Source organism: Malaclemys terrapin, chromosome 1 (assembly GCF_027887155.1).
Source record: "Malaclemys terrapin pileata isolate rMalTer1 chromosome 1, rMalTer1.hap1, whole genome shotgun sequence".
Taxonomy (NCBI): domain Eukaryota; kingdom Metazoa; phylum Chordata; order Testudines; family Emydidae; genus Malaclemys; species Malaclemys terrapin.
Genome location: NC_071505.1, coordinates 128,905,771 through 128,918,405, shown reverse-complemented (window position 1 = coordinate 128,918,405; position 12,635 = coordinate 128,905,771). Strand labels below are relative to the sequence as shown.

General features: G+C 45.7%; 1 protein-coding gene across 1 annotated transcript in view; it reads left to right on the top strand.

Annotated features, from left to right (window-relative positions):
- The window catches only part of LOC128831200 (potassium voltage-gated channel subfamily KQT member 1-like), a 740,744-nt gene that overhangs the window by 445,573 nt on the left and 282,536 nt on the right, over positions 1-12,635 (top strand). The window contains exons 13-14 of the mRNA XM_054017484.1: positions 2,833-2,908; positions 7,798-7,892. Of these exons, the coding sequence (XP_053873459.1) occupies positions 2,833-2,908; positions 7,798-7,892 (171 nt within the window). The remainder of the gene's footprint in view (positions 1-2,832; positions 2,909-7,797; positions 7,893-12,635) is intronic.

Sequence of the window (12,635 nt, the reverse complement as noted above, 5' to 3'; positions counted from 1 at the left end):
AGTAGATGAGCCTGTTCAAGGGCACTGGAACCTTTGTAGAAGAGGGGGGCCACTGGTGCTGGAACTAGGAAGGCCATGGGCCCATGCCTCCCCACTTTTTAACATGGGCATAGTTTGGGGGCCAATGGGCAAGGGTGCAGCCCCTACTGGTGTGGCTCCGCACTTACTTGAGGCTTGCAGTTTGGGGGGCAACACCACCTCCTGTCCCCCAAACTATGCCCATGTTAAAAAATGGGGGAGGGCATGGTCCCTTGCTCCCCTCCCACTGGTTCTGGCACCGTTGGGCCTGTTTCCTTATAAAACTGTGAGGTATATGATTTACGGTACAATTTAGATCCATCTGCATCATCTAACCCCACAGCAGATGTTTCTTTATTCAAAATCAATGTTGAGGGTAACATGATTTTTAAGAACAGAATATCACTCACCACTAGGGTGTAGCAGTTAAATGTGTATCTTCTGGAGACAGCAACAGAGGGTCCTGGGGCACCTTTAAGACTAACAGAAGTATTGGGAGCATAAGCTTGCATCTTCTTGCATCTGAAGAAGTGAGGTTCTTACCCACGAAAGCTTATGCTCCCAATACTTCTGTTAGTCTTAAAGGTGCCACAGGACCCTCTGTTGCTTTTTACAGATTCAGACTAACACTGCCACCCCTCTGATTCTGGAGACAGTATGTGTCTGTGGATTTATTGGGGTAATTCAAATAACATACATATCTCAGCTCTGGATGTGGTGCACCTCTTCATGCTGTAGTTTTTTCCCCACTAAAATAGAATTTCATAGCTTTGTGCTTCTGTTTTACAGCTAGGGATCATTAAATATGAACAATAATTAGCTCTCCAAATACGGATGGGATTTTCAAAAGCACTCAGCCCCGCTTTGCTCCCAGTGAAGTCCATAGGAGTTTTTATCATTAGGAGCCGAGTCTCCGGTCAATGCTGAGTGCGTTTGAAAATCCCATGCTGAATGTTTTTGTATTATAATTTGGCGTTTCTCTTTATTGCAAAAAATAAATACCATTTTCTAATAGTGGGGTCTGTTAAATTGTGTAATAGCCTCCAAAGGGCAACTTGATCACTTGGGATATTTAAAAACTTGACAGTGCACTAGAGAATGTACCATGGGGAACAAATCTTTGCCGACAGGGGAGGGTTGGACTTAAAGGACTTCACCCATGTCTGTTTTCTATTGGCTGTATCTATTTGGAGCTGTTTTTGCCCCGCAGAACCCATTTCCTTGGATTGCACTAAATGAACCCTATAGGTGCATACAGATCTCAGGATATTCCGATCTAGATGTTTGTTTCAGGCTCTCTTTACCTGTAGGTAATGTTTAGGGTTCTGGTGTTCTATTCTTTTAAAAATTGCATTGTGTTTAATAACTGTCAACTATTTCTTTATCAAATGTACTCAGTTTACAGACAAAAAGACATTTCCCTCTTAATCACAAGCCATACAATCTTAGCTGGAGTTCTGTGAGCCAAGCTCAGTGCTTTCCTTTTGTCATAATAAAGGTCCTGTAGGCCAAACTACTAGTAAGCTTGTTTAATGGGTTTACACAAGTGTAATGTTTGGAACGTAACAATTCTGTTGATGACACACAAGAAGTTTTGGAATCCAGCTCACTTGATTAATTTTTTGACTCCGCAATGCTCTCTCTGTGTATTTATGTATATACAATGTGCTGGGTGGGAAAGCGGGGGTTATATTGTATATACACACATTTCATACAGACACTCTGTGTATAAATATATATTTTTAAACTGCAAATAGTGACTTACTTAGATAGGAATAACAGTAAAATATTTCCATGAGGTTTAAAAAAAAAATATTCCTCAGTTTGTGGTAAATTGCCCAATCAACAGGAATGATTTAATCAAAGAACAATTTTAAAGTGCTACTTTGGTACGGGCACTATTTCTTTTGTAATGCACTGAAATCATTACGTCTTTAAGGCCTTCACTCTGTAAAGGGGCACCTCAGAGCTGGAGAAACCAGGGCCGCCTGCCGGCTCCTTTCCCCAATGAGTGACGGTAGGGGAGAGACAGTTGGCTCTGTTTTCAGGATACTTGGCGGATCCAGTCACCATGCTGGCTGGCCTTTTCGAGGCTGTCATCAGATGTCAATGATGATGTCAACATAGAGTATGGCCCTCTGAGCACTGTCGCCAGCTTGGGAGGATAAATATAACTTCGCTCATCTCACCAATTTTGAATGATTGGGAGGATGATATTTGCTAAATATTTTGTGTGCAATGATATTGTTATATGTGTGTAACTGTTATATGTGTGTGTGTGTGTGTGTATGGGTGTCTATGTATTTGTTTGTACAAGTACATACACACATAGTATGTAATATATGTATGTGTGTTGTATTAGGCTTGTTTCAAATCTTGTGGTTTGTTATTCTCTCCTCCTCCCCCCCTCCTCCGAAGAATCAAAGCACTTTTCAAAGGACTTAATTTCCATGCTCTGGAGCTCATGGGCAACCATTCAATAAAAGCAAAATAAGGAATGTGGTCATGGTTCTAAAAACATTTCACATTCTTCGAACTGATGCCAGTTATATGCAATGACAGTAATCCTGTCTAATCCCCCACACATTTTATCTTTGTACACCTGCTTCTACTGTCTCTCTTATCAATTTATTATACTTAGAGCCAGAACTATAGAAGAAGGCAAGGCAAAGGAACAAAAGAGACATATGTGCTAAATGTACTGTGTTATAAATTTGCATTGTAGAAGAGTATTAGGACATGGTTTAGTTCATTGCTTATAGTCATCTTCCGTTATTTTTTTTTCTTTTTCTTTTTGTATGTTTTATTCGGCAGGTTAACTGAAGCACACCGAATAGCTGTCAAAGTCATAAGGAGAATGCAATATTTTGTGGCCAGAAGAAAATTTCAGGTAAGCAGCAATATTAACAATAGGGACAAATGAGAAAGACAAGTGGAGGGGGGGACAATGGGTTGGACTTTGAAAATGCTCAGTGGGTACAATTTGCCCTTCAGCACAGGGCTGGGAAAAAGCCTATATACTTAAACACTAGGCCTCATGCTTACCTTCTACATAGGGGCAAATTTCACAATATGTACAAGTTTCAGAGTAACAGCAGTGTTAGTCTGTATCCGCAAAAAGAAGAACAGGAGTACTTGTGGCACCTTAGAGACTAACAAATTTATTAGAGCATAAGCTTTAGTGGACTGTAGGACTAAAGCTTATGCTCTAATAAATTTGTTAGTCTCTAAGGTGCCACAAGTACTCCTGTTCTTCTTTTTACAATATGTACAGAACTCCTAGTTAACGTCAGTCTGGTGCTCCAGAACATTCAAGCATTCAGCATTTCTAGAATCAGCCCCATCATTCTTTTTCACTCATATTTTTTTGTTGCACCTTTAATTTCCAGAGTAATTTTAAAAATATTAGTTTTTTTTCCTGTTGAATAAGATGATCAATATGCTCATGTGCATTGTTCAACTAACAGAAAAGACTACATAGAGGGTCCTGCTACAATGCAGTTGTATATGTATTGTATATGATGATCATCTAGTAAGCGTCTGAAAAAAAGACTGGAGAATAGTTTGAGTGCAACAAAATAGATTTAACTGTTTTAGTAGTATATAATACAATGTTGCTTTCAAAATCACGATCAAGATTTTCCAAAATGACTAATGGTTTTGAATGCCCAACTTGAGACATCTTAAAGGGGGCCTGATTTTCAGAAAGTACTGAGCATCGATTTTCTGAACATTCACTTTCTTTAAGGACTCTCAAATTATTCATCCAAAATTTGACGCACCCAAAATCACTTGTCACTTTGAAATATCTTTTTCATTCACCTGCCTAAGGTCTAATTCCCTAATTTCCCATTACAATAGCACATTATTATTAATTTAATTATGATATTCTTCTTGCAGTAACTAGTGACCTGATTTTCAAAGGTGCTGAACACCTCCAGCACCCACAAAGCTCAATAAAATATGTGGAGACTAATTACTTCTGAAAATCTGGCTACAAGTTTGCCACACAATGCATTAGTTCATAGTTTTCATACTATTTTGAGGTGATATAAAAAATAAAAAAGAGAGAATATGGAGTATGGAGAGAATAGGTTTCAAGCAGGTTTGACTTAAGCCCTAATATGTAATCACAAGGGACAGAAATGTGAGATGAGATTGCAATGCTCAGAACCAAAGGACCTGAGTTTGTAACTTCTTTTAAGATATCCTAGCCTAGAAGTCTTTGTGTATTAGATGAGTTTGGGAAATCAATATTCAGATGACCTTATGGCCACAAAACATAGGCTAAGGTAGACCAGAGTGTGAGATAGATTTGGGGAATTCAGATACAGATGACTTGAGTTTCAGATGTGCTTGGATGTCTATACTCAACAGTCACTGAATTTGAGATGGATTTAGAATGTTGAGTCCAAATGGCCTGGACCAATGATAACTTAAGGGGGAAAGGAGTCCGGTAATGAGGAGTCTGAGAATTACTTGCAGGGCCAGCCTTAGGGAAAATGGTGTCCTAGGTGAACTTGTATTTTGGCTCCTCTGCCGCCTCCCTGCCCACCCCACATTGCCCCTGGGCCACACTGCCTCCCCCAGCCTTCCACCCATCCCCCCATCATCCCTGGCCCCACTGCCTCCCCATCCATCCACCCCATCACCCCCGGGCTACACTGCCTCCCCCCCATTACCCTGAAATCCCTTCTGCAGCCTCGCACCCCAGGCCTGCCCCACTCCTTACCTCTTGGCCATGGCATCACCCTGACCACGTCGCCCACCCGTAAGGCTGGCCCTGATTACTTGGACTCAGCGAGTTTTGCCGAATTTGCCAAATTTTCCTGGAGGTCTCCATTATATCCTTCCCCTAGTTGTACTGTATGTTGTAGTATTTTTCAGTCAGAACTTGAGAAGAGATTGTGTTTAGTCGAGGCACGTCTGTGGATGCTGTGCCAGAAGTTGGCAAGGGCATAAGATGTTCAGGTCTAAGGAGGGCTATTGGGAAAATGGAAGAAAAAGAATAGAAGTAAAGGGATTTTTTTTTAATCTTGATTCTTTCCAAACTTTAGACTGGGCTCAGGCAGCATTCAATGTAGAGTACTTTACAACACAAGGCTTTAGTGCTGATGGTTTGGTAGCAGGGATAAAGAGAGTTTTAGGGTGGGGAAGTGAAATTTTATTGGGAATGAGGAGAATTAATTATGCACATGGTAACATATATTTAAAAATAAAAACAAAAAACCTAGTACATTTAGGCTCTGGGCCGTGCATCATCTGTAAATAGAGAGTGCCCAAAAGAAGAGAGAGGGTTAGCCAAAATGCACTCAAAGCACCCCTGCCAGTCAATCCAAAGAGCGATATTGGCACTGTTTCTCTGGGGGAAGACAATAGCCTGCTTTTCTGGCCAGAAATAGTGATGTGTCAGCGTCTACTACAAATGTAGCTGAGAAAGTGGGGAGGAAGGGGGGTATGGCAGTAAATTGAAAGCTTTAAACACACACACACACATATCTACACACAACAACAAAACTCTAAGCTCCGTTGAAAGCAATGCTACAGGTAACTACTAACTGAAGAGCACGAGGAGCGTATTTTGTCATTAAGAGTTTTTGCTTCTTCATTTTACAGGATTTGTTTCCACTCCAGTTGCATGCTTTTTATTTGAAATGTCTATATGGCTGCCTTCCAAGCATGACTCCAGCACATACTGTAGGTGTTCTGTGCATGTGTGCAATGGTGCATGCTAATGGCTCTGGCTGAAGCTGTGGCAGAGTGGAAACAGACAACAAGATGACTAATGAGCTGTTTTCAGTTATTTTCAATTACTAGATTTGCCGTGTACCTTTTTTTTTCTTGATCCAAAGCCAAAAGGAAGACATCTTGCCCCATATTTCCCACTGGGCCGATGGCTCCAAAAATGCTTATATTTTCAAAAGCAGATCAGCTTTTTCCTCCCCTAATTTGTCCATACTGCACCTTTTATAATCACATCATTTCATGCAAATTACCCAAGCTTATTTTTAAAACTCTGTCTCACCAGCCATATCCATCAATTGGCGGTTAGCAGCAGCAGCTGGAGTCAGGATTAGAAAAGGGAGAAGTCAGAGAAACCCTGGAGTTTTAGCCTTTTTGCCTTTGTAGCTTCACTTCTATTTTTAATCTTAGTTGTTCCTTTTTGCATCTAGAACCATTGGGCAGGGCCGGCTTTAGGCCAATTCAACCAATTCCCCTGAATCAGGCCCCGCCCCTAAGAGGGCCCCGCGCCCACGCCCCGGTACGGTGTACCGGCATGGCCTGGCTTCCCCAGGGGACAATTTAAAGGGCCTGGGGCTCCCAGGCCCTTTAAATTGCCACCAGAGCCCCACTGCTGGAGCCCTGGGGTAGGGCTGCAGGGCTCTGGGGGCTATTTAAGAAGTCCGGGGCTCCCGTTGCCTCTACCACCCCGGGCCTTTAAATAGCCGCTGGAGCCCCGCCACTTCCCCAGGGCTCCTGCAGCTATTTAAAGTGCCGGGCAGTAGAAGGAGGGGCGCCCCGGGCCCTTTAAATAGCCCCCAGAACCCTGGGATAGTGGGGGCGCAGGGGCTATTTAAAGGGCCGGGGCTCCAGCTGCCCCTGCTGCACCCCCTGCCCTGCCCGCAGCTAGCCCTGCACCCCCTGCCCAGTCTCCAGCCAACCCCTGCTGCACCCCCCTGCCTGAAGCCAGCCAGTCCTGCACTCCTCTGTCTCCAGCCCTGCCAACCCCTGCCACACCCACCTGTGACCCTGCCTGAAGCCAGTCAGCCCGCTCCACACACCCCTATCTCCAGCCAGCCCCGCACCCCTTACCCTGCCTGCAGCCAGACCCTACCTCCAGTCAGCGCCTGCCCTGCCTCCAGCCAGTCCCATGTCCACTGGTGCCCTGCAGTTCCCAGGGCAGTAACCCTGCACACCTGCTTCAATGAGAGGGTCAGGGGGCAGCTGGGACCCACACATGTGCACACCACATCTGCAAGGAGTGGCAGTGGCAGGGACCCACACTTGTGAAACGGAGCTCATTAATAACTGATCAACAGCATATATGATGCAATGTACATAATATATAATTTTATTATTTATATAGTTATGGAAAGTAAATAATACATGGAAGAAATGAAAGGCTTTTTTTTACATGTTGTGTTTTGTTTTGGGTTTTTTTTTGGTTAGTCATCCCTGCCGGGGCCCCACCGAAAATGTTCAAATTGGGCCTCGCACTTCCTAAAGCCGGCCCTGCCGTTGGGTAGATATGGGCCAGAACCAACTCCAAATCTAAATACAGTCAAGCTTTGAGGAAGCGCTTATCTCATCAATGATCTAGACCAAAACCCTGTCACTAAGCATCCCCAAAGTTTGGAAGAGTTTGAATCTGGATCCAAGCTTTATACATTGAGCTTCTCTCTACTGTTGAGGATTATGCCAGAATGACGTCTATATGGTTCTGTAATAAGCTGAGGAAAGTCACACATGTAACCTTCATTCAATTATGTACCATTGCTTTCTGTGCTTAAAATGGACTATGACGCTCCAGTATTTTTCTCAGTATGTGATAGTGTAAAGGCGTAACTCTTATTGACAGAGATGGGTATCGCTCAGCTATGTTCCTGTGCTGAATATGCACTCCTTTAATTTCCAGGAATATCATATTTTTCAGTCATTACAGAGAATTTTCCAAAACAACAAAAGCTCTAGAGGATTAAAACTGATGGTCCAACTGATATAAATGAGTGATGTAAAACAAGGGTTATTACGCAGTCTCTCATATTACTCCTTTCACAGCAAGCTCGAAAACCATATGATGTACGTGATGTAATTGAACAATACTCTCAAGGACACCTTAATATGATGGTCCGCATAAAAGAACTTCAGAGAAGGTATGCCCTGTCTATCTAATCAAATATTTGATTTCTCTGGTGCTGGCTGGCTTTAGAAGAGAAATGTACTTAATGAATAGTAATTGTCAAAAATTGGAGGCTGGGAGCATGATATCTGCAAGGTTTGACTTAGTCAGTTTTTAACAAAGTTCAAAATTTTTGTCAACATCCTCCACAAAAAATCAAAAGGGAAGAAAAGAAATTGAGGTAAATAGTGCGAAATTTAGTGCAGGTTCTAAGCATTTCTGACCAGTTCTCACAAAAGAAAAACTCTTCCAATAATTACTTCCCTTTCTAGCTCCTCTCTATTATGTCTACACTACGAAATTAGGTCGAATTTATAGAAGCCGGTTTTATAGAAATCAGTTTTATACAGTCGATTGTGTGTGTCCCCACATAAAATGCTCTAAGTGCATTAAGTCGGGGGACTGCGTCCACAGTACTGAGGCTAGTGTCGACTTCCGGAGCGTTGCACTGTGGGTAGCTATCCCACAGTTCCCGCAGTCTCCACCACCCATTGGAATTCTGGGTTGAGATCCCAATGCCTGATGATGCAAAAACAGTGTCGCGGGGGGTTCTAGGTACATGTTGTCAGGCCCCTCCCCCTCCATCAGAGCAACGGCAGACAATCGATTCGCGCCTTTTTACCTGGGTTACCTGGGTTACCTGTTCAGACAACATACCACGGCAAGCATGGAGCCCGCTCAGCTCAGCTCAGCTCACCGTCACCATATGTCACCTGGGTGCCGTCAGACGTGGTACTACATTGCTACACAGCAGCAGCTAATTGCCTTTTGGCAGTAGACGGTGCAGTATGACTGGTAGCCATCATCGGCTATCTGGGTGCTGGCAGACGTGGGGCTGCATTGCTACACAGCAGCAGCTCCTTCCCTTTTGGCAGTGGATGGTGTATTACGACTGGTATCCGTCATCGTCGTATTCCTCAGTGAGTTCAATCAAAGGCACCTGGGCAGACATGTTTTGTCTCCTGGCCTATTGAACCGTCTTGACGATGATGGCTATCAGTTGTAGTACATCGTTTTCTGCCAAGCACCCAGAAGATGCTGATGGCTATCAGTCATGCTGCACCGTCTGCTGCCAGCTTAAGATGTAAAAAATAGATGGACCAGATTTGTTCTGTATTCATTTGCTTCCCCCTCCCTCCATGAAATCAACGGCCTGCTAAACCCAAGGGTTTGAGTTCAATCTTTGGGGGGGGGCCATTCTATGTGACAGTTGTTTGTGTTTCTCCCTGATGCACAGCCACCTTTGTTGATTTTAATTCCCTGTACCTGTAAGCCATGTCGTCACTCGCCCCTCCCTCCCTCCCTCTCTCCGTCAGACAATAGTTTCGCGCCTTTTTTCAGCCCAGACTCCATAGCACTGGGATCATGGAGCCCGCTCAGATCACTGCGGCAATTATGAGCACTATGAACACCACGCGCATTGTCCTGGAGTATATGCAGAGCCAGAACATGCCAAAGCAAAACCAGGCGAGGAGGCGATTGCCGCAATTGCAGCGTGGCGACGAGAGTGATGAGGAAATTGACATGGACATAGACCTCTCACAAAGTACAGGCCCCAGCAATTTGCAAATCATGGTGTTACTGGGGCAGGTTCATGGCATGGAACGCCGATTCTGGGCCCGGGAAACAAGCACAGACTGGTGGGACCGCATTGTGTTGCAGGTGTGGGACGATTCCCAGTGGCTGCGAAACTTTTGCATGCGTAAGGGCACTTTCATGGAACTTTGTGACTTGCTTTCCCCTGCCCTGAAGCACCAGAATACCAAGATGAGAGCAGCCCTCACAGTTGAGAAGCGAGTGGCGATAGCCCTGTGGAAGCTTGCAACGCCAGACAGCTACTGGTCAGTCAGGAATCAATTTGGAGTGGGCAAATCTACTGTGGGGGCTGCTGTGATCCAAGTAGCCAACGCAATCAAAGACCTGCTGGTATCAAGGGTAGTGACTCTGGGAAACGTGCAGGTCATAGTAGATGGCTTTGCTGCAATGGGATTCCCAGACTGTGGTGGGGCGATAGACGGAACCCATATCCCTATCTTGTCACCAGAGCACCAAGTCACCAAGTACATAAACGGCAAGGAGTACTTTTCAATGCTGCTGCAAGCCCTGGTGGATCACAAGAGACATTTCACTAACATCACGTGGGATGGCCGGGAAAGGTACATGATGCTCGCGTCTTCAGGAACTCTGGTCTGTTTCAAAAGCTGAAGGAAGGGACTTTCTTCCCGGACCAGAAAATAACCATTGGGGGTGTTGAAATGCCTATTGTTATCCTTGGGGACCCATCCTACCCCTTAATGCCATGGCTCATGAAGCCGTACACAGGCAGCCTGGACAGGAGGCTAGGCTGAGCAAGTGCCGAATGGTGGTGGAATGTGCATTTGGACATTTAAAAGTGCGCTGGCGCAGTTTACTCACTCGGATAGACCTCAGCGAAGCCAAAATTGCAATTGTTATTGCTGCTTGCTGTGCGCTCCACAATATCTGTGAGAGTAAGGGGGAGACATTTATGGTGGGGTGGGAGGTTGAGGTAAATTGCCTGGCCGCTGATTGCGCGCAGCCAGAAACCAGGGCGGTTAGAAGAGTACAGCAGGGCACGGCACGCATCAGAGAAGCTTTGAAAACGAGTTTTGTGACTGGCCAGGCTACGGTGTGAAACTTCTGTTTGTTTCTCCTTGATGAACCCTCTCCCCCCCCCCCCCCCCCCCGGTTCACTCTACTTCCCTGTAAGCTAACCACCCTCCCCTCCCCTCTTCGAGCACTGCTTGCAGAGGCAATAAAGTCATTGTTACTTCACATTCATGCATTCTTTATTAATTCATCACACAACTAGGGGGATAACTGCCAAGGTAGCCCGGGAGGGGTGGGGGAGGAGGGAAGGACAAGGACACACTGCAGTTTAAAACTTTAAAACTTTAACTCTTATTGAAAGCCAGCTTTATGATGCTTGGGCAATCATCTGGGGTGGAGTGGCTGGGTGGCCGGAGGCCCCCCCACCCTGTTCTTGGGCATCTGGGTGAGGAGGCTATGGAACTTGGGGAGGAGGGCTGTTGGTTACACAGGGGCTATAGCGGTGGTCTCTGCTCCTGCTGCCTTTCCTGCAGCTCAACCATACGCTGGAGCACTTCAGTTTGATGCTCCAGCAGCCGGAGCATCGACTCTTGCCTTCTGTCAGCAAGCTGACGCCACCTATCCTCTTCAGCCTGCCACTTGCTCTCTTCAGCTCGTGATTCAGCCCGCCACCTCTCCTCTCGTTCATATTGTGCTTTTTTGCACTCTGACATTGACTGCCTCCATGCATTCTGCTGTGCTCTGTCAGCATGGGAGGACATCTGGAGCTCCAAGAACATATCATCCCGAGTCCGCCGTTTTCTCCTTCTAATCTTCACTAGCCTTTGCAAAGGAGAAGCATTTGCAGCTGGTGGAGGAGAAGGGAGAGGTGGTTAAAAAGGACACATTTTAGAGAACAATGGGTACACTCTTTCACGTTAAATTTTGCTGTTCACATTACACAGCACATGTGTTTTCGTTACAAGGTCGCATTTTTCCTCTTATATTGAGGGCCTGCCGGTTTGGTGTGACAGATCACTCACGCAGTGCCAGGCAACAGAATTCGGGTTGCAGGCAGCCATGGTAAGCCACAGTCTTTTGGCTTTTTTAACCTTCATAACATGTGGGAATGGTTTCAAACAGCAGCATCCTCATTTCCCATACCAAGGACCCGTTGGGTTGGCCATTTAAAATGGGTTTGCAATGTAAAAGGAGGGGCTACAGTTTCCAGGTTAACATGCAGCACAAACCCAACTACCCCCCCACACACACCCAATTCTCTGGGATGATCACTTCACCCCTCCCCCCCACCACGTGGCTAAGAGCGGGGAACATTTCTGTTCAGCCGAGCAGGAACGGGCACCTCTGAATGTCCCCTTAATAAAATCACCCCATTTCAACCAGGTGACCGTGAATGATATCACTCTCCTGAGGATAACAAAGAGAGATAAGGAATGGATGTTGTCTACATGCCAGCAAACACCGGGACCATACGTGCTACTGGCCTGGCGTGGTAAAGTGTCCTACCATGGCGGACGGGATAAGGCAGCCCTCCCCAGAAACCTTTTGCAAAGGCTTTGGGAGTACATGAAGGCGAGCTTTCTGGAGATGTCCCTGGAGGATTTCCACTCCATCCCCATACACGTTAACAGACTTTTCCAGTAGCTGTACTGGCCGCAATTGCCAGGGCAAATTAATCATTAATCATTAAACAAGCTTGCTTTTAAACCATGTGTAATATTTACAAAGGTACACTCACCAGAGGTCCCTTGTGTGCCCTCAAGGTCTGGGAGCACGCCTTGGGTGAGTTCGGGGGTTACTGGTTCCAGGTCCAGGGTGATAAACATATCCTGGCTGCTGGGGAAACCGGTTTCTCCGCTACCTTGCTATGAGCTCTCTTCATTGTCTTCATCATCATCTTCCTCGTACCCCAAACCCGCTTCTCTGTTGCGTGTTTCTCCACTGACGGAGTCAAAGCACACGGTTGGGGTAGTGGTGGCTGCACCCCCTAGCATCGCATGCGGCTCCGCGTAGAAGCGGCATATTTGCGGCTCTGCCCCAGACCTTCCGTTTGCCTCTCTGGCTTTGTGGTAGGCTTGCCTTAGCTCCTTAATTTTCACGTGGCACTGCTGTGCGTCCCTGTTATGGCCTCAGTCCTTCACGGCCTTTG